General features: G+C 33.3%; 5 protein-coding genes and 1 non-coding gene across 9 annotated transcripts; 4 read left to right on the top strand and 2 right to left on the bottom strand.

Annotated features, from left to right (window-relative positions):
• On the top strand, positions 376–21060 carry LOC109331224 (casein kinase II subunit beta-1-like). 4 transcript variants are annotated; one of them, XR_002105759.1, is made up of 8 exons: positions 376–387; positions 2100–2324; positions 2418–2636; positions 3027–3136; positions 3226–3391; positions 4281–4672; positions 6943–6946; positions 21050–21060. XR_002105759.1 is itself a non-coding variant. In XM_019565598.1 (5 exons), the coding sequence occupies exons 1-5, from the start codon at positions 2102–2104 to the stop codon at positions 4415–4417; spliced, it is 855 nt and encodes a 284-aa protein (XP_019421143.1). In that variant the 5' UTR covers positions 1937–2101; the 3' UTR covers positions 4418–4819. The 4 variants fall into 4 exon arrangements, 1 of the variants encoding a protein (XP_019421143.1); XR_002105760.1 differs by lacking the exon at positions 376–387 and having other exon boundaries at positions 1933–2324; positions 2421–2636; XR_002105758.1 differs by lacking the exon at positions 376–387 and having other exon boundaries at positions 1937–2324.
• Positions 5523–7035, bottom strand: LOC109331227 (60S ribosomal protein L37a). The gene is made up of 5 exons (XM_019565602.1): positions 6901–7035; positions 6608–6647; positions 6028–6116; positions 5827–5909; positions 5523–5742 (listed from the first exon to the last, which is right to left on the bottom strand). The coding sequence occupies exons 1-5, from the start codon at positions 6901–6903 to the stop codon at positions 5679–5681; spliced, it is 279 nt and encodes a 92-aa protein (XP_019421147.1). The 5' UTR covers positions 6904–7035; the 3' UTR covers positions 5523–5678.
• Positions 7389–7461, top strand: TRNAE-CUC. The gene has a single exon. It is a non-coding gene; the product is annotated as a tRNA-Glu (tRNA).
• On the bottom strand, positions 7767–11814 carry LOC109330787 (SNF2 domain-containing protein CLASSY 3-like). The gene is made up of 3 exons (XM_019565065.1): positions 10408–11814; positions 9903–10073; positions 7767–9714 (listed from the first exon to the last, which is right to left on the bottom strand). Exons 1-3 carry the CDS (start codon positions 11812–11814, stop codon positions 7837–7839), a joined length of 3456 nt encoding a protein of 1151 aa, XP_019420610.1. The 3' UTR covers positions 7767–7836.
• On the top strand, positions 13355–16112 carry LOC109331225 (novel plant SNARE 11-like). Its single transcript, XM_019565599.1, has 10 exons — positions 13355–13664; positions 13814–13906; positions 14443–14536; positions 14645–14682; positions 14839–14927; positions 15138–15217; positions 15421–15477; positions 15564–15656; positions 15750–15824; positions 15964–16112. The coding sequence occupies exons 1-10, from the start codon at positions 13588–13590 to the stop codon at positions 16072–16074; spliced, it is 807 nt and encodes a 268-aa protein (XP_019421144.1). The 5' UTR covers positions 13355–13587; the 3' UTR covers positions 16075–16112.
• On the top strand, positions 18617–21349 carry LOC109331223 (probable serine/threonine-protein kinase PBL19). Its single transcript, XM_019565597.1, has 4 exons — positions 18617–19318; positions 19765–20025; positions 20384–20506; positions 20791–21349. The coding sequence occupies exons 1-4, from the start codon at positions 18986–18988 to the stop codon at positions 21136–21138; spliced, it is 1065 nt and encodes a 354-aa protein (XP_019421142.1). The 5' UTR covers positions 18617–18985; the 3' UTR covers positions 21139–21349.

The raw sequence follows: 22394 nt of genomic DNA, 5'->3' as shown, positions 1-22394 counted from the left end.
GCTTTTGTAAAGCGTTTTCCTGTTTTTAGCTTGAGTACTTGAATGCACTTTTACAATGACTTTTGACAGGTTTTTTCTCTCACTTGGCTTCATATCATTTTTGTTACGATTTTATTTCGAGTACTGCATACCTGCTGGTCTTTCACATTTATGTTTCTTAGCACCTGAGTCTAATTTAGTGTAAGATTATTATCATGTAATTGCTGCAATTTCATGTCCGTCTAATTTAGTGTAGGATTTTATATACAAATCAGTATGTCGGTGTGATTTCGACCTTTTAACTGCAGAGTGCGTAGTAGAATTCCCTCTACTGTAATTCATCCATAGCAGTTTAATTGGATTCCTTTATGGTACTAGACGTGGATTTGGATTCTCTTCAGTTGTAAGGTGAAAGAGATATATATATGTACAAAGTCAAGAATTCATTTTTTGTGAAATTTCTGTGACAAATATATCTCTTCTTCACTTATGTGGCCAGCCATTTGTATTAGCGATCTTTTAGAATATTCAAATTTTGTGAAATTTCTTTGACAAAGGAGCATAGATTAAATGTTTGTCCTCTGTTATGAATATGAAATGTTTGTCCTCTGTTATGTAGCTAATGTGCTATGTTGGAGATGTTAGAAAACAAGCAGATGAAATGGTAAGTGAAATCTGTGTCAGCCAAATTATTCCCTAGTTTGATTTTTCTATTTCTTGAGAAAACACGCTAGTATGAAGTTAATGTGTCCTGTTCATGCATTATAAAACTTGGAAGATAAATGAAACTGATAAGAGCATTTATTGCATATTCTTAAATGAATCTGATGCAAAGATTCTTCATAAGATTGTCATTCTTCAAAAATCTGGTAGAGAATCTGAACTCTAGTCTCTAAAACTCATTTTCTTTTATTTATTCACTCTCTTCACACCACTTTAATTCAAAAGTGTAACATATATATATATTTTCTCGTGTAAAGATTTATACATGAACATTGTATCATTTATTTGTATTATTTTTGTTTAAGAGTAAATAAAAAATAAAAAATAATTGTATGATGTAGTGAAAGACTGACGGTATAAAAAATTACTCTTAATTATCAGTTTATATATCTTTTTCAAGTATATGACAACTATGTTCTATACGCCTATACCCTCCTTCTGCCAGTCTTGTATCATATGTAGTGTCAATGGCAATATGTATAATAAATGAAGTGTTTTTTCTTATAATTTTAGCACAGAAATATTAATGATGCAATATGTATATGCAACGGTAAAAGTAATGGATGATATTATTAAATAAGCAACTAAGATTAACTAATTTTCAAAATTATATAAAAAATAATAAAACAATCACAAGATGGTATAAATTTAAATTAAAACTAAATTGATAAAAAATATAAGATCGTGGAATTGATGTTTATAATTGAGTCCCGAAAATAATAATTAGTGGAAGAAGACATTTGCTAACTTTTGGTCTATTGTGGTGTTCTAGTGGCTCTACACTTAAATGCAACATTATAAGATGAATTTTAGTGTGATCTAATAAAGGTGATAATTTGTTATTGTAAATATTTAAACACAATTATAGACAAAAGATATAGTAATATTGTATTAAATTCATACAATTTCAATGTATGTAATTAAATGGTCATGGACTAATTTAACTAGAAAAATCCTTAAGGAGTAATGTATCATTTTCTTCCTCCAATTTTCAAGTATTCGTCACTTTCGATATTAGAATTATTATCAGATTTAAAATGGACAAATGTTTGACATCCTTTTCAGATTATTCACTGTAGTCCATGTCATAGTTCCTACTTTTGTCAATTTCAAAAACAACCATATAATTTTGATAACATTAGAGATAAAAATGATGAATACACCCAAAATATCGTGAATGAAAATGATTATACATGATATTTTGTGAAGAGGAGAAAGGAGACAAAAAGAAGAGAGAAAAAAAAAAGAATAGAATGGGGGAATGAAGCATTATGTGTTGTATGTAAATAAAATAAAATCGTAAATTGTGAACGTTCCAGTTTCCGTTGTTCCCGAAACTGAGTAAAAACAGAAACCCTACCTCGGTGGCGGTGGTGGACGGTGGTCGCCGTCGTTAGTGATGTACAGTCACAGGGAGCGAGAGAGAGAAAGAGGAACCGTTCCCTCCAAATCGGAGCTGGATCGTAAACGAATCAGCGATGTCCTCGATCGATCTTCACCGTCCACATCCAAGGTAATCAACGGCGGCAAGGACAGATCCTCCGTTAAGTCCTCATCATACACCAACACGGATTCTCGCTCCGCCTCAAACCCTATCTCCAAGAATTCCAACGCTTCTGATGGTATTTTTTTCAATGCTAATGATAATAGAATAGTTATATAGGGTTCCATAGGAATTTTTGAATTAATAGTTGAGTTAATTTGATATTGTGTAGAAGAATCTGAAACTGATAGCGAGGGATCAGATATTAGTGGCTCAGATGGAGATGACACGTCATGGATCACTTGGTTCTGCAATTTGAGAGGGAATGAATTTTTTTGTGAAGTTGATGATGATTATATTCAGGATGATTTTAACCTATGTGGATTAAGCAGTCAAGTTCCTTACTATGATTATGCTCTTGATTTAATTTTGGATGTTGAATCCTCCCATGGTAAGCTTATATCTGCATGTTTTTTTATTTTAATTATTATCTTGCAGCTCTCAATCAAATTAAGAGCATGTTATGTTTAGTATTTTCCATAAAAAACACTTTATAATTATTAATAAATCACTTTTTATGTTCGTATGCTTGTTCTGTCATGCTTTTGCTAGAAGCATTTATCTGGAAAAAGGCTGAAATTAAGCTTTTAAGAGTAGCTGAATTTAACATTTGTACCAAATCGTTATGAACAATTACTTTTTAAATCTTGAACAGATGGGCTGTAAAGTAAATTGTGCATTATACCTCTGATTATATCATTTTGCTTATAAAAAGGCAGCTCAATAAGTGAGGTATGATTTTGTTTACCATCTAAGGTTGGTTGGAATTTGGAATGTGTAGGTGACATGTTTACGGAGGAACAAAATGAGTTAATTGAATCAGCAGCCGAGATGCTGTATGGTCTCATTCATGCCCGGTTCATATTGACAAGCAAAGGAATGGCTGCAATGGTACCAATTTTCTCAATAATTACTGTCAGCTTTATTGCTTTAGTGTTCACAAGATTGACTCTATCAATGATACTGGGTTTTAATTGCAGCTGGACAAGTACAAGAACTATGACTTTGGTAGATGTCCAAGAGTTTACTGCTCTGGGCAAACCTGCCTTCCAGTGGGTCAGTCAGATATTGCTCGGTCAAGTACTGTGAAAATATATTGCCCAAGGTGTGAGGACATTTACTATCCTCGCTCTAAGTATCAAGGCAGTATCCTTATATATGTTATCAAATCTTGTGTAGGTTCTAGATGATTATATATCAGCATTTAATCATCTTATCCATCTCATTTCTTCCTTGGTTTGGAGGTTTCATTCTTTAGTCTATTATCAAGCAGTTTTAGGTGTCTTTTTTGTTAGAAAATATAATATTATTCATTTAAGAAATGGGAAATACAAGATACGATGTTTTCTAAAATCTAAACAATGTTAAATGTCTATAAGAATAAGGCTGGGGACTCTTGTCCTGACTGTGGAAAGATTTCTTTTACTGAGTGCGTTGCTAATATGCACAATACGAAGATGGTTTATAGTGAGTTTTGAGAGTAATATCCAAACCATGGAGAACTTAAGTATGATTTATAGGATTTGGGGTTCATAGTCTAGATATCTTGACAAGTGATTTATGATATCTGGAGTGTTTTGTCACTTGTGATTTTCTGAAAATACTACTTTATTTTCTTTGAGAAAAATTATATCCTGGAATTTTACTTGCACCTGCTCTTCTAGTCCTATATCTCAAGCATAGGGAGAGTTTGGGAACCTTAGGACCTGTTCAAGTTTAGAAACATAGACTGTTATCAAAACCATGGAAATCCTTAAACGGGCATGGGGAAAATTCTGCAGAATGATAAATTCTTCTTTAGGACGAATAGTTTTGTTCATTTAATTATGCTACATTTTATTTAAAAGTGGAAGCAAACATCATGTTCTTTGTTTTGCTTCCATTCTAAATAACTTTTGTATTATTGATATGTATAGGAATATTGGGGTGATTGCATGCATGTGCCACTGTTTTGCCGTATATAATTGTGACTTAAACTTATGGTGGCAACTCTTCTGTAGTCTGTGCTTTCCAATTTTCCTTGATTCTATTATAGACATCGATGGTGCTTACTTCGGAACTACGTTTCCTCACCTCTTCCTGATGACTTATGGGCAACTTAGGCCACAGAAACCATCACAGAACTATGTTCAGAGAGTTTTTGGCTTCAAACTTCACAAACCACAAAGCTGAAATTATAAGCTTCCATGAAAGTAAGAGTTTGCCAATGTTGGTACTCCTTGCACATGCAATGATTACAATCTCAACTACTGCTATCTCTTTCGCCTAACTCCTTGCAACATGCAGTTGTTCATGTACGCGTCCAAAATTAGTACAATCTAGACCCTGTCTTATTTTAGCAGCTTGTTGTAATGAAAACTGGAGACATGTCATGCAAGTGCTTAGTTTCACTTACAACTTGGAGTTCAGTGAGCTTCAGGTTAGCAAGTGCTCAGGTTCTTCAATGAGCCTTAATTGCTTATTACAAGTTGTATTGTTGCAATTAGTTTTACTTGATGTTGTTTTACGGTTGTCTCATTCTTATACTACAGAACCCATGCTATTTTGTATTATTATTTTCATTTTCTCCCGTCACATTTACGTAGCGTTAGATTTTTTGAAATTGACCTTGATGGGTTCAACATTTTAGATTGATTTTATTATTCAATTGCTATGATCTTATGCCCACTCATCCAACATCAACAATATGATTATATAGAATATGAATACAATATGCTCCTCAAGTTTATGTGATTTGTGAATCCTCTCATTAAGTGTTGGATGTGTCCATTCAAAGTGGGATTCAACCTGTGAGCCAACCAAACTCACCATGGGGTTGAGCCGCTTTAGGCTGGTGAAAAGTTGGTTCACCAAAAGATTGACAGAGCTAATATGACTGGTGGCTCACGGGCTCAACATGGGGTGAGCTAGGTTAGAGCAAATAAAAAACGACCATCATCCAACGATGTTATCTTTTTAGCACTAGGAAATCAATTTTATTTCCTCTCTCCCCTTTCCCATTGGTCATGTCTACTATCATGGAAGAAAAGGTATGGATTTTCAAATTCTTCCATAATTTCAAATTCCATTTGTCATTCCAACTTCGGTTCACACATTCCTTTTTGAATTGATTTGAAGAAATTTTCTACTTTTGTAAATTCAGTGTAGCCTTCCTAACGTTTTCATTTGCCCGTAAAATTCATATAGGTTTTCTCAAATGGATCTAGCACATTAGCACATTCCTTTTCTTTGCATGCTAATAAAATTGTTGTAACATAAAATTAGATGCCATCACAATACCAGAAAACAGTTCCAACTTCCAAGCAACTAAATTATAGCCGTAATCTTAAATCAGAACATGACTCAAAAGTTTACATTGCATTCAAACAAACTGGTTCTCTGAACACACACTAATCATCTCTTAAGTATAAAAAACAAGCATCAACCGATAAGCTCAACCCTCAGTTTGTTCCCTCAACCTACGAATGGTGCTCCGCACAGTCACAGCACTTGCAGTACTGTCAAAAGAGTAATAAACAACATAAGCTGGGATTTGAGGAATAAATTTGTTTAGTAGTAGAAAGCAAGAAGAAATTACATACTTCAAAGTATAGGCGCCTCCAGCTTTCACTTTACCGCAATCCTTGCATCCCCATATCCCTACAGCCTTCCTCTTCACAGCATACTGCAACAAAAAGTTCATCAATAAATTCAAACTTATTGGGGAAAAATGTTAGACAACCATTTAAACAAACCAAAAAACACAAGGTTGATTCAGCATTAATAGGAGATGGAAGGTCTACCTTTCCACAAAATTCACAGAAAAATTTGCTATGTTGACTAACTTCCATCTTCTTAATCTGCTTCCGTAGACTAGCACCATAACGGGTACCTGAGAGAAGAAAATAAGACCAAAATGGCTTCTCAGAAATTATTTCAAAAAAAAAACTAATTGTCTTCTTAACTACATATCCATAACCTATACAGAAAGTCCATATTTCTTGAAAAAATTGAAACGTTCCCAAATATATTTCATACAAAGATGAAAGAAACCGGAAAGAGAGAGATCATTGACACATTAATCTGCCCAAAATCTCAAACCACCTAGAATCCTACTATCACCTATGCATATAATATTGCATTCCAAAAACTAAGTGTTCAGCAACTCTGTACCCATCAAAATTCACATCTTCGAACAATAATTGCCTAATCATACCCCCAATCCTATACCCGAAATCAACGTCAGATGAATCTAAGAATAACCATCACCCTCCTATCCAAATTACCTTAATAACAAACATAACCAGAGACATGTTAATGTTAAAGCCAAGATCTAGAATGCAAAGAGAGACATATCAGGTTTGAATTGAATACAAAACTTACCATATTTGCCAACAATGCCAGCCTTCTTCGTCCTCTTGGTCTACATTCAATTAAAAGCGATGGTATGAACATATAGCTATAGGAGATGCTCAATAAAAATGCAGAGAAAATCAAAAAGCAGTTTTGAATAATTATATATATATACATAATACATAATCAGATAAAAATCATTTTCCACGATCCAATAGTGTTTTTCGTACATAATCGAATAGAATGGAAGGATTATATGATCATGAAACCATGTAATAAGAAAGTTACAGAAGAAGATGAATGAAATGGAAAAGAGAGAGTACCATGTTTTGTGGATTGAAGGTGCTACTGCGGCTTCGTGTGAGTGAAGTAAATGAATGTTCCACACACAAACCCTAATCCCTAAACCTCGCTCCTCAATACTCTAATAGCAAGTAACATCTATCTATATCTTCTCAAATCTGAATACCTAACGTGGTAAAGGGAATTACCATATCCGCATTAATTTTGTTTTGTCCATTTTTTACATGATTAAGGATTTATATTATCTCTTTAGTAATAATAAATTTTACATATTATTTTATAACTATATAATTTTTGTTTGTGTTATTATCAGTTTATAATGATTAATTTATCGGATTTATGTTTTATTACATTATTTTCCTATTATCTATCTCAAATTAAATCAATTATTATCATCAATTATAAACTTTATATATTACATTATTTCAATTTTAGTCTATTGCGATATATTGTTATAATAATGGACGTATTATTAGGTATTATAGATCATATGTGTCTCAATAACAAATCCGTTGTAGTCTAGTTGGTCAGGATATTCGGCTCTCACCCGAAAGACCCGGGTTCAAGTCCCGGCAACGGAAATTTTTATCTTTATTTTCAATCCATGTTTATTAATACAAACGATTTAAGCAGTTTATTTTTAGAAAGACTGATGAAAAAATAACATTATATTTAGATTAACAAAAAAATATAGCATCTAGCATGTGTAACAATGTATAAAGATTCTATTGTATTATTTTTTCCTTTATTTTTTGTGATACTTGCCTTTCCATTAGTGGAGAGTATACTTACTCACGTAACAATAGAGTCTCTCTACGTTAAAAACCAATAATAAAAAACTGTATAACAAAGTACCAATCAAAATATATACATAAGAATCTAACCAGAAAAGGCCATAAGAAGCATGTTGGTATATCAAAAAATCAACCAAGTAAAAGGGGAGGTGGATTGAGACTTCAAAGAAGAGTGTGTTTCTTAATGGCTACTTTTTCAAACACATGTTTAAACTTTTGTTGTTGAACCATCTCTTCCAAAATTTGATCTTCCAATTCTGCAGATGATTCTTTTTCATGATGCTGCTGATCCCCATCAGAATTAAAGAACATCAACTCTGATAGCTGATCTTTCTCAGCTTGACGACAGATTTTTTCTTCTTCTCTTGTTCCTGCTGTGATCAGATGGTAAGTGTACACATATTTCTTCTGCCCGAGTCGATAAGCGCGGCTAATTGCTTGCCTCTCCACTGAGGGATTCCATACAACATCCAGCAAAACAACCCTTGATGCACCAACTAAACTGATACCTTCATAACAAGCCTTGGTTGATGCTAGCATTACCCTTACTTTGCTATTGGGATTGTTAAAAGAATTTATTGAAGCTTGACGCAACTTCGCTTCGACTTGTCCATGCATATGTAAGACCTCTCTTCCTTCTGTCCAACTAAAATGATGTTTAAGCTGGCTTGCCATAAGCTTCAAGGGATCAATATATTGACAGAAAACTAAGACCTTTTCATTCACAAGCTCACTAAGTCTGATGAGTTCCATTAAAAAAATTGTTTTCGAACTTTCCACCGGGTTCAATCTAAGCCTTTCAAACTTCCCCTTGCCTTCAGATAGATCAAACAATGCAGGATGAACAGCAGTTACAGATTCCTCATATTCTATTTTCATCACATTCAAGGGTGCCTGGTTTCCATGAGAAAGTCTTTTCCTTTTTCTCTGAATCTCCTCAAGAAGTTCTTTCTGCAACCGGGTTGGCTTTAATATAACTACGAACTCCTTCATTCCAGGAAGACTTTCTTGCAGTATTGTTCCCTTGTGTACATGAACAAAAGAATGTATCATGTTTCTGACCTCTTTCGCTATCTTGAATTTTCTACTATAATCAGTAACTTTGTCGAAAGATTTCGTCAGATGCCTCCATTTCCCAACATATTCCTTTCTTGGGCGCCCTGGCTTATCCTTGAATACCTCCTTCCCTCTAGATGGATTCCAATCAGAAAACTTGGGCCTAGCCAAGCAGAGTGTGTTGTAAAGCTCATCAAAATTATTCTGAAATGGAGTTCCAGAGAGGATTATCCGCTTTTTCGTCCGCAATTGTGAGACAGCTTTCCATATAAGACTTCGGGAATTGCGAGGAGTGTGTCCCTCATCAAGAACTAATAAACCAGCATGTTCAAGAAGGAATTTCCTTAACTCCTTATCACTGCAGTCCTGCCTAGTAAGTTGCTCAAACAATTTGTAACTAATTCCCAAGATGCTTTTATTACACTTCCAGGAATATAACTTCAATAATCGGCTTGAAATGTTACAACCAGAACCGGTCACAAGATTCATAGCTACCTCACTCTCCTTGCCAGAGTAGTCAAGATTGTTCAAATTGTGAAATGGAATGTCAACATTCCATTTTCTAAACTCCTCTTCCCATGTAAGAAGCATGCCTTTAGGAGCAATAATCATTGATCTGCATTTTGGATATAACTTCATGTATGCCTGGAGAAATGTAATAGTGAGACGGGTTTTCCCAGTGCCAGGAGCATGAGATATAATGCACCCACCTCCATCAAAATCTTCTTGTTTTTTCAACTGATCAAGAAAAATCCCTCCAGCTAAATTCTTCCAAAGAAATTCAAAAGCTTCACACTGATGAGGATACAAATTCTTTTTCAGACCTGGCATTATCGCCCACACTGTTTCGGTATAATCACAGAGGTTATCATCACCATCATCATATCCTGTAACTCGATCCTGAAAATCATTAAAGACAGAGTGGTGTGCATGGTCCTTAATGTAAGATTCTCTCCTGTTTGACTTTCCAAATGGATTTTCACTCTGCATATGAAAAGGTCATGCATATTATAAAAAGTAATTAGCAAAGAAGTTGGGATGTGAAGAGTTGAGTGAAGTAAAATTTCCAAATAATCACTCACCAAATATAAGAAAATGTCATATTCTCAAAACATAAAATGTATCAATTGTTTTCCTTAATATGGACATTATGGCAAAAGCAAATGACTTACAAAGGGAGGTAGATAATCCTTTATATCCAATCCAACATGTAAGCAGTATGCACATACAAGTCCTATTTCATCATTAAGAATGAGATGATGCTTCCCTTGACGACAAGTTGTAGCTATGCTAACTTCATCCTTTGGACATTGATCATTATCAGAATCAAAATCATTTTGGACCTTCTGCAAGCAAAGCGAAGTTTAGTTTCACTAAATTTGACATGGACAGAAGTGTGTGCATACACACAGATATGAAAAGAATAGACAATTAAATCTAAGGAGAAACAAACGAAATAAAAAGAAAGATCAGTAGCAGAATGATCAACCTTACTTTTATAGGTCCCCAGTATAAAAAATACTAGGGAAAGTTGTACTGAGTTATTTGTTTTCCTTTTAAATGTAACAACTATTTTACTTCCTTTAAGTTAAGTTACTCCTTCATAGCTTATTTCATGCTTTGGTGGTATTCATACTCATATCTATCTATTTAGTAGACACATAGAAGGTAAGTAACCTGAGAAGCAGGACTAGAGATTTTTTCCTGTGTAGCATAAAGAGCAAGATCCATTTGAGCCCACAGTGCATCTAATTCTTTCTCTTCATCTGATTTCTCTGGTGATTTTGGCTTCACATACATAAAAGGAAACGTTGGCAGCAACTCCTTGTTTGGGTTTAGTTCATTGTTGATTGGCTCTTCCATAGGTACCTCTCCCTCAGCATAGATATAATCCTGGAGAACATTATTAAGCACACCAATGTTATTTGGATCACTGTGAACATGTCTCTTCTTTCTGCAGCATGTGGAGGCTTCTCTCTTGTGACAACTAACCCAAGAATTAGGAGTATCATTAAGACCGTGCTCCATCTCATCCCAAATAGGTTCTAGTCCATTTTCTTCTTCTGATATCTGTGTTGCTTTTGAATCCTTATGTGAAAAAGAAAATTTGGATGAGGTGTGTTTCTTCTTTGGGAGTGCAGAGGATTCATATTCCTCTTCATACGAATCAGGAGTACCATCAAGACCACTCTCTATTTTGGCCCAAGTTGGTTCTAATGCTTCTTCTGACTTCTCTGCTTCTTTTGGACCCTTATGTAAAAATGAAAACTTGATTGGCAAATCAGTACAAGGATTTTGTTCCTTGTCTCTTGCCTTCAAAACCATCTCCCCTTTACCATATATAGAATCCTTGAGAATCTTAACCACATCAAAACCTTGCCTTTTGTGCCTTTTCCCTTTATTGTGCACACATGCATGGCCTTTTCTCTTGAAACCCCTAGAGTATTGTTCATCAGATTCAGACCCACTTGCTTTTTCTTCCTTAGATTTTGAATCACTTGCTTCCTCCTCGTGAGTGTGATGAACAAAATCACTTTCCTTTTCTTCCTCATTCTCTTCATCATTATCATCAATGCATATTGGTTTAGCAATAGTCCCAAACTTCAACTTGTTCTTACTAAGAAAATGTGAACGAGTTCTTTTTGCAGCACACTTATTCTCTTGACTATTATTCTCATCAATCAAAATATCAAGCCCCAACATTCTCCTCTTCCTTAATCCTCCAACCTCACCTTCACCCTCCTTTCTTTTTGGTCTCCCTCTTCCTCTTTTACCCTCCTTCTTTTCTACATTACCGCATTTTACTTCATTCTTCACTCCCTTCACAATGTGCACCTCATTATCTTCTTCCTTATAATCTGAGACAACTTCACCATCATCATCATTCTCAATTGCACTAAATTCAGTGGCTTCTTCTTCTTCTTCTCCATAGTCAATAACGGTTTCATATTCCTCTTCATCATTGTCGGAACTGAGGCCAACAACCTCGGAAACAGAAACATGGTTGTTGTTGGTGGTGGTGCTCTGTTTCAGATTGTGGAGTAGTGATCGTTTAGAACGAGTTCTAGCAGAAACACAATGCATGGTTGAACTTCAAAAGCAATCAAGATGGTAAAAAAAACTTCCCTGTAAGTACCAATCCCAAAATATATCAGTACCGTAACCGAAGATCACGCATTTAATTGTTTCAAATAATACAAACAAATAAATAAATAGAGGGAGCGAGGAGTTTTAGTTCAGATAGAAAGAGATACCAGAAGCACTAGCAGAAGTAATAAGTGAAAGATCAATAATGTCATGTGACTAATAACACTTAGAGAAGAAGAAGAAGAAGAACGAGAAACCAATAATGTACATGGGGTAAGATAAGGGATACAATGAAATGAAAGAAACCGAACATGCATCTTTTTCATATGATAGGATAAATATGAAGAAAAATATGTTACCTTATTGTGCATTGAAAAGAGACGCGATCTCTAGGATCTCATTGAAATTTATAGTTTAGTGAATCATATCACATATGATATGATTAATATAATCTACCCAAAATTTCGCATATCAACCCAATTTTTAATTTATCAAAACACAATTTAAAAAATTAACATAACTATAATATAATGTACCCAAAAAAACAGTATTTGCTAATATCATTATCTTCATATATATTCAGACGGAACCATGTTAAGCCTAGCCTATTGTAAACAAGTGCCTGTTTAAGTTAGGTAGTTTCGTATTATATATGATAGTAACTTTTTTGGTTAAATATTTTATAGTAATTTGTTATTTCTAGTCATCTAATTGTATATATATGTTGCTTAAATATTTAAAATTATATATTTATCATTGATCCCATTAAATGGGATTTATGGATCCAATACTGTATACAATAGTGTCCTACATTTTTATTTATTTTTCTCATTAACATCACACATTCATGAGATAAAAAATTTAAAACAAGTTAATATTTTGGTATTAAGAGAATAGTTAGAGGCATTGGATTAATTAAAATTTACATACTGTAATAAATTACCCTCACTTGTATCACGAATATGTGTAGATATGTGACAAATATTGCATTGAATTACTATCAAATATTCCATTGAATTACTATCAAATATTCCATGTCACTTAATATATATTTATATATAAAGGAGGAATGCGTTTGTATCTAAGTTACACTCAATCTCAATCATTTATTTTCTTGGATCAAGTTTCAATTATTTTAGTCTGTTGGATATAACAAAGTGAATAATTGAGATTGAGTATAACTTAATTGAGGTATAAACATATATATATATATATATATATCATTTATTTCCAAATCTTGGGCGTGAGGATGAGGTAGCTTTGAACTTTTTAGGATTTTTCTTATTTAAATTTTTTAAGGATATAAATGAGGATGAACAAAATGTTCAAATTTATAAGGATAGATGTGATATTTTGCAAACCGACGTAGAAGATTATTAATCAATAAAGAGTATTTTCCTTCCCCTTTATTATCATTACCGAATTAGTAGCCATTAAAATAGCAACCAAAGCGAGAAACATGCAGGATCACATTAAAAAAATATTGCCAGCTATGGGGCCATTGGGAAAAAAATTGATTAACTAGCTAGGAAAAAAAATTAAAAGAAACCAAAGTTTGTGTAAATCAAGTGGGGTACCCATATTTTGTTTGTACATTGCAACCTAAATGGTGTAATGAGATTTGAGGGGATAATATGAACATGTAATGAATTAATGTTGTTTGGCCTTCAAAATTAATACCCAATGTTTGGATTCTATGATCATGAACTTTGAGGGGAATATAATTATATTGTAATATAGTGTGATTAAGTTTACATTTAAATACACCAAATGGATCCATTGTCAATGATCAACGAGGACCTAGCGGAGATTGATGGACAAATCACTGATATATTTCGTGCTTTATCGTAAGATTTTTTAACCTTCATTTCTCATACTCCAATTCATCTTAATGATATGAATCTCTTCTTGAACATGTTTATTGTTCCTAATGAATATAGTTATTGTTTTTCATTGAAAAAAATGATATTTAATAGTTATAGTGTTGTTGGTGCAGAAATGGATTTCAAAAGTTGGAAAAGATTAAGGATCCCAGTAGGCAGAATAGGCAGCTGGAAGATCTTACAGATAAATTGAGAGATTGTAAGCGGTATGCAGTTTCATACATTCACTTTAATCTTATTTGTTGGGTGCAGCTTTTGAATCATCTTTTTTTCTGCTATTTTTATTATTAGTGTAGTAGCTTTTCTTCTATGCACCGAGAACCTTGCATGTTGTTTATAATTCATATGTTGCATTTTGTGTCATGATATGGTGGAATGTAATGAAAACTTGTTCACAACATGCTGCCATGGGGAGAAGAATAGAAGAGTCAGGGGAAAGAATCTGAATGTAATTGTTGGAGAATTTTTACAATGATTAATTAAGGCAAAGTATGTTCTTGTAAAGCATCAAATTGTTCATTTTGTATATGCTAGTTAATGCATGTATCTGAATGACTATATAGAAATTGAACATATGTATTAACCATTTAGATCAAAACAAGAAAAACCAAACTTTGCTTAACGTTATGTCAAATGTGTGTTCCTATTATTCTGCCGTTTCATATGTTCTATTAACTGCTTGAGGAATTAAGGTTTTGTTGTCTCTAACGGAGTGTATATATTGATGCTTCTGTCTTTACAGGCTTATAAAAGAGTTTGACAAAGAAGTCAAAGCTTCAGAGGGTAGACTTGATAAAGAAACCAATAAAATGTTGAATGAGAAAAAACATTCTCAGGTGAGATGTTAAATTGTTAACTCTTGACAATGGACACATATATGAATGTGTATATATTATATATTCATACATTATATCATCAACCTTACTGTGCAATTTGTGTTGCAGATCAAAGAGTTAAATTCATATGTTGCTTTGAAAAAAAGGTAAGTTGACATATATTTTTGCTGTTCATGTCATATGCCTCTACCTTCTTTAAAATACTTGTAAAATTTATGACTATGTTGTTAAGTCTTAAACGAATGGGATGTGAATACTTTGATATTGTGGACAATTAGTTCATGTTTTTTATTGCAATGCAGATATGCTACAAATATTGAGAATAAAAGAATTGAGCTCTTTGAGGGGCCTGATCAAGGTTATGGAGAAGACAATGTCTTGCTAGCTTCTGGTACACATTACTTGGGATTTAATATGTATACTAAGTGTTTTTTTACCCTACCATCCATTATTCTTGTCATTATCTCTTAAAGAAATAATACAAATGAATATCAGATGATATACTCAGTATAATATATTGACAATACATTAATATTAAACTCGAACCATGATATAAAAATAGTCATTTATCAAAACATGCATGTTAAATTTCCCTTTACAGGAATGACAAGCGAACAATTGATGGATAGAGGGAATCACATGATGAATGAAACAGATCAAGCCATTGAGAGGGGAAAGAAGGTTGGTTTGTTTCTTCAACATCACTTTTTCAATGCAACACCATTTTCAGAATTGAACTCCCTAACCACCATTTACTTGGGAGAATTAGAAATAGAATATTATGTATAATTTAAAAATCTTGAATATTTCATAACTCATCTCATCCTTTTCTGATAAAAAGTTTATTGCTGTGAATCCCTTCACATCAAATTATTAATGAATAGGTTGTTCAAGAAACAATAAATGTTGGAACAGAAACAGCAGCAACACTAAAGGCTCAGGTGTGTAACTTATAATTAAATTCATGGTTCCTCTTACCTAAACACACACATTGGCATAAAATCTAATACTATAATATCATGTTTAGACTGAACAAATGAGTAGAGTTGTTAATGAGCTGGATTCAATCCATTTCTCTATGAAGAAAGCTTCTCAATTGGTCAAGGAATTGGGTAGGCAGGTCAATTTCTACAAAATCCACTTCCTTTTTGTGCCACTATATAATATTTATATGAACTATTAATGGATTAACTTACTTGAGTTTTTGCAACAGATTGCTACTGACAAGTGTTTTATGGCATTACTTTCCCTTATTGTTATTGGAATCATAGCTATCATTATTATAAAGGTAAGAGTAAATTTAATTACTCAACGAGTTTCTTCTATTCTTGAGGTTTTCTAGCTCAAGTGAATTGCTTATTTGTTTATTTGTTTTGAGTTTGGTTATCAGCAAAATATTCATTTTTATTTTTATTTTTCAATTCCAGATTGTAAACCCAAACAACACAGACATCCGTGACATTCCTGGATTAGCCCCTCCAGTTATGACCCGAAAACTGCTTTGGAATCAAGTTGAAGAATTGGAAAGAAAATTGTGATTATCATGAAAATTGCTTTAGGGTTGACTTGAGAGTCAGTTATTGGAGGAAGAGACTAGAGAGAATGGAACACATATTTTTTAATTTAAAATTAAGAGAGTTATATAATATGTTTATAAATAAATAAGGATTAAAATTATTGGATCTACCTTATTTATTTATATAAACATTATATCACTATTTTAATTTAAAATTAAAATTATATCTTTCCTTTCATGTCTTCAAAACCCTCCACTCAAATAGATGGATTTACTTGAGCTCAAGAGCAATGGAACACTACTAATCTCTTCAATTGCACTTCTTGAAAAGCATGTAGAATTGATTGTTTATTATTGTACAGAATTTTCACATATAACTAACATTTACCAAACCACATGAAAAGCCAAAAACAAATTAACCCTTGTTTTGATTATTTGTTCCATGATTCTGGGAAATTCCTTTAATTAGTGCCAACTGCCAAGTAAGATGAAGATGCCATTGAGAGAGAAAAATGTATCATGTACTTTTTAGTTTTAACTGACACCTATCACTCATCTCTTGCATGTATCTAAACTCTGTATTTTAAATTTAATAGTTTCACCTCTAGCAATTTCTCTTGAAATTTTTATTCTTATTATTTTCTTATTTTATTTAACAAAATAAATAGAAATAATAAATAGCCAACAATATCTAGAACTCTAATTTCCAAATCACCCATACTTTTATTTAGAAAAAAAATATAAATATACTTCACATATCACAATACATATTCTCCGTATCTTTTTTCTTTACAAATAAGTAAAGGTGTGTGTAAAATATGTACAGAACATTCTTTTTAGATTTTGCTTAATGCAAAAGTTGTGAATCACATTATTTTGTTATATCAAGGTTTTTCTCATTTTATATTGGTAAAAAATTGATTCATTTTTTAGTGTATGGTTATCATTCATAACAAGTGTTATTCCTAGGAATTGAACTATTATTTTGATCTTTCTAAAATTTAATATAATATATATTTACACCAACAGACTAACACATTGTTGGTTAAATCACATTTTTCATCGGTATACTTTAAAAATGGGAAACTATTTGTGTCTTATGTCATGTGGCATTCATTTCCAGTCATTGTTTTGCAATATATTATTTTCGTCTATAATGGGACCAGCTCACTAGCTGAGTCCACCCAAGTCTCTTTAGAGTTGGCGCCATGGTCGAGCCTTTGTAGAATATTCGAACACCTTATCCATAGTTCATCAGAAAAATAAATCAGTTATAAAGAGTGCTACAAAGGTCGCACTAGTTTTGGTAGAAGCTTAGCACGACTTGGTAATTTACATTGGCATCATGCAAAACTGATTTCTAATTAACTTCTAAGATCTGTCAATGAATATAGCAAAGTCAAGTAAGCATCGAGAGCAAGAGCATTATTATTAACACCTGTCAATTTGGGAGTTGGATTTTGGAGAGGAAAATGAAGGGAAAGCTTGGAAGTCATCTCACGAGTGTATTTCATGACTCTCAAACCTTCATTTTTCATTCATTCCCCTTACAAATTCAACTCTGAAACTAATTATAAAAAAAATTAATTGTACAATCAAATTAGAGGATTTCCTTTAAATTACACATGGATATCTTAGTGCACCTAACAATTGAATTGACATGTTCTATTCTATTTTTCTATGTCTAACTCATTACTATAAATAGGATTTTGATAAATATGTATCAAATATATATTAAATTAATTTTTAAGATAACAGTATTACATCTGTTAGTATTTGGTTAGTTTGAAATAGAAGAATAAAGTTATTTTAGGATAGTTAATTTGTTATTCTAGCAATTGTCGTTGTGAAAGTGCAAGATGGCATGTGAATGCACCTAATTGCCCATCAACGTATCATCAATTACATGTCTATCTCACTTACTAGGCATGGTCATACATTTGGAAGATTGCACATATTTCAATACTATTTATTGCATTTTTTTATTCCCCTGTATTTAAAATAGATAATTCCAGAACTTATGGGTTCTAGTTATCATTTATTTTTTGCCAGTCATCATAAAGCATAGCCATTGAATTAAGTGGAAACAGAAATTGCAATTATCCATGTTCCCATTGGTCCCGTTTATTTTACGTCATTGCTTCATACTTCCAGCTGATTCAAAAGCCTTGAAAAAGAAATGCGCGTTTCATTGTTGAGAGTCAATGTGATACCATGAAGGGTAATTGTGGCCAGTGTCGACCGAAACCCATTTGGACGTGGAATTACCTGTTGCTAGAAATCAACAATAGCACCTTCCAACTTTGAAAGGTCTTCTTTTAAGTCTTCGTTTATGTTGACTCATAATCTGGTTCTCACTTCCTTCCGTCCACACAACATTAATATATTTTACCATACTTCACTTTAATTTTGTCACCACTTAAAAATTAAAGCTCATATTAAGAGTAATAATTTATGAAAAAGTAAAAGATGTCATTTGTAAACTAATAAACTAATTGGAGGGTTTATATTTTTCATAATAAAATAAGGTAAAGCGTCTTACTTGAATTATACTCCGTTGAATATCTCTTACGTCAAACAGACACAACTCTTTTCTACATCGGGTTCCCACGCGGTTTTTTTCCTTTCTTCTCTTAAGTCCCATTCAAACCCGTTTAACTCACCCCAATATGTTCTTACAACATTTCTGAATTTCTATCTCTTCTATTCATTTTCTTATTACCTTATACTTTCAATTCTATTCCACGGACTTATCATTATTCATTTCATTTTGCTATATAGTCTGCGACAAGTTCTCATTTTTTTCATCTGGGTTTTTCACTTGCTTCTTAAAGTCTCAATCTTTCTGACTTTGCCCGTCTCATTTTCCTTCAACTTCTTTCAAACTCTGTTTCTGTTCTTCAGCGAATTTAGTAACTTTTTATGGTCGGAAAATGAAGTGCTTCTTCTTCAAACATAAATCCGAAATCAACCCAGAATCACAAAGCCCAGGCAAGAAGAAAACCCGGACTTTGAATGGTGCAACCAAATCTACGAGTTCCATATCATCACCAAGGAGCGTTATAGAATTGTACAAAGAGAAAGAACAAAACTTCAGAGTTTTTACTATGCGAGAACTCGTAGAGGCAACAAAGGGTTTCAATAGGATGTTGAAAATTGGAGAAGGTGGTTTTGGGAGTGTATACAGAGGAACGATTATTCCTCAAGATGGAGAAGGTGATCCAAGTGTGGTTGCAATCAAAAAGCTCAACACACGTGGCCTCCAGGTGTTCATTACATATAATGGCTTATGTTATGTCACCTTTTGTGTATGATTTCAGTATTTGATAACTATTTAGAGGGTCTTTACTTCATATTAGTTTTGCCCCCAAAAATTTCTTGGGTCCAAATAAGCACAATTATACTGCTGAAAGCGTTTGTCAAATGTAATCATCATCTTATTGCTATTTTTGGTAGAAATGAGCATAATTTTCACTTTTAGGCGTTTAGACATTATGCACAATATAATTGTTTTTGATTAGCATAGACTATAAGAGTACTAGTAGTATTTATTGGTCCTCCATTGTTGTGATTTGGTGATGGAATGATTTAATGTTTTTGGATCTCTTAGAAACTATATCATAATATGCCAATTACTCAAGTATGTGATGCTTTCTCTGAATTATGTCCAATAGTACCTGAATTCTTATGTTTGTCTCTTTTTATTGTGAAGGGGCATAAAGAATGGCTTGCTGAAGTTCAATTTCTGAGCATTGTTGATCACCCTAATTTGGTTAAGCTTTTGGGATATTGTTCAGTAGATAGAGGAAGAGAAATCCAACGGCTTTTGGTGTATGAGTTCATGCCCAACAGGACCCTTGAAGATCACATTTTCAATCCTTCTTTCCCACACTTGTCTTTGAAAAGAAGATTGAAGATCATGCTTGGTGCTGCCCAAGGATTACATTACCTACATGAAGGGTTGGAGGTTCAGGTACTTTCTACTTGCATAGTGTTGAACATTTCAATTTGCTTAGGTGCATGCTTTTTATTAATACACTGTCCTATGTAGACTACATAAACAATGATCATTGGCTCTCTTTAGTGTTTTCTTTTGGTGTAGGACCAGTGTTCTTTATAAAGATAGCAGTAGTGTTGGGCCAAATATGCTGGATTTTTATTATTGAGCATTTTGTTTCTGTCACAGTTGAACTAAAAAACATACATAGTAGGAGATGTAAATTTTTCTCCTATGATCATCTCTCTTGTAGGATTAAATATAATATTGACCATGTAATATAATATTCTAACACCAACTTGCTTATTGATAATCTTTTTTGTTTAATGTAAAGGTGATCTACCGAGATTTCAAATCTTCTAATGTGTTACTGGATGCAAATTTCCATCCGAAGCTCTCAGATTTCGGTCTAGCTAGGGAAGGTCCACAAGGTGATAATACTCATGTATCTACTGCGGTAAGTTTATGGTGGACTTCTATCATATCAAGTGCTATTTATTTGTAGTTTTATACCAATGTCACTGGTTTTTTACTGTATTGCATCTCATTATACCAAATCTTATCTTGTATCATTACCATCGGTGCGAGATAACATATAAGACATTATCTGGGACAACAAATCTCTGTTTATTTATTTGACTGTTATTTGATATATGGCCAACCCGTTAACCCGTGCATTTATTAATCTACAATCAAATCCTCATCTCGAACTAATAATCATTCTAACAATCCTGTTATCAGGTAGTTGGGACACAGGGATATGCTGCCCCAGAGTATGTGGAAACAGGCCATCTAAAAGTTCAGTGTGACATTTGGAGTTTTGGTGTGGTACTGTATGAGATCCTCACAGGAAGAAGGGTATTAGAAAGAAAACGTCCAAAAGGGGAACAAAGGCTTCTAGAGTGGGTTAAAAATTATCCTGCTGATAGTAGCAGATTCAGCATCATAATGGACCCACGTTTAAGGAACCAATATTCTTCTGGTGTAGCTCGTAAAATAGCCAAGTTAGCAGATAGTTGCTTGCAGAAGAATCCTGAAGATAGGCCATCCATGAGTCAAATAGTAGAAAGCTTGAAGCAAGCATTGTAATAGTTACAAACCTCAAATACTTCTCAAGTTATGAATTATCTATCCTCCAAAAAGAAAGAGAGGTAGTTCAAGAAACAAGTTGTGAAGGTTTACATAATTTTGACCTTGACAAAACTAATGTACTAGAAAGTAAAAAGCGACTATACCATGAAGTCTATTCCATTTGTGTGATACCAGATTCTAATATATACCAATCAGTGTTAATGTTGCTGCTACTAAGAATTTTCAGATGTCTAATTCTACCCTTTCAATATTTGTTAGGTAAGAAGTGATGACACTTAACATTTTATTCTTAAATATGTTCGTAGTCCAGTCAAGGATGACTGTATGACTCTCTTGATTTTCATCATTGTTAACAAATTGGTCATAGTGCGTGTAAATGATGGCATAGCAACAGAATCCATAACTCAAATAAATAAACAGGGTATAATTTTTTAAATATAATACACTATATGGACCAAATCAATTAAAATCAATTAATTTATACGGATTTGAATGATTTATTTTTGTATCGAGACTTGATCAAATAATCCCACTTTACGGGAATGTATATGCCTAACATGTAATTAGAAAATTATAGAAAATATTTATTTAATATGTACTTGTTAATGTTAATGTCGTTTTAAAATACACAATTGCGGAAGTTATCGGTTCTCATTGTTTTATTCCCATTGAGCATAACTACACTTAACACATAAATTTAGGATTAAAAAATCTAAAGTGCTATGATTTAAAGGGAGATAGGAATTACAATTAACCACTTTGGCTGTTTTCACGTATGTGGAACCAATATGCTTTGGATGCAGTCATGCAGCTCGTAAAATAGCTTAAGTCGGTTGATAGTTTCTTAAAGATGAATCGTAAAGATAGACCAGCAATGACTCAAATAGTGGAAAGCTTCAAGCAAGCATTGCATTTAATGAAGATATCATCTGATTATTTTGCCAAGCCTTCATGATGCAGCCAGCAATCATATTGATGCTGCTCAAGTTTATTAGTATCAGGTCAGAAATTGTGCCATAGCCAAGGCCTAAGTGCATCAGAGCATTATGTTGGACCAAGGACTTTGTGACCGAGTCAGCTTATCGGCCCTGACTGAGGATGGTGCATCGGGCTTATGCTTGACCGAGTGCTATTGGCACATCTGTCTGAATCTGTGGCGCATCACATTGGCACATCAGTCTGGACAGATTGGCGCATAAAGAGTTCCCTTTGGCGAATGTCTCTTTCCCCTCCTTGGGCAGCCATATGTTATC

This window comes from Lupinus angustifolius, chromosome LG17, assembly GCF_001865875.1.
Source record: "Lupinus angustifolius cultivar Tanjil chromosome LG17, LupAngTanjil_v1.0, whole genome shotgun sequence".
Classification (NCBI taxonomy): Eukaryota; Viridiplantae; Streptophyta; class Magnoliopsida; order Fabales; family Fabaceae; genus Lupinus; species Lupinus angustifolius.
Note: the sequence above shows the minus strand (reverse complement) of the source record. Positions and strands in the feature narration are given on the sequence as shown.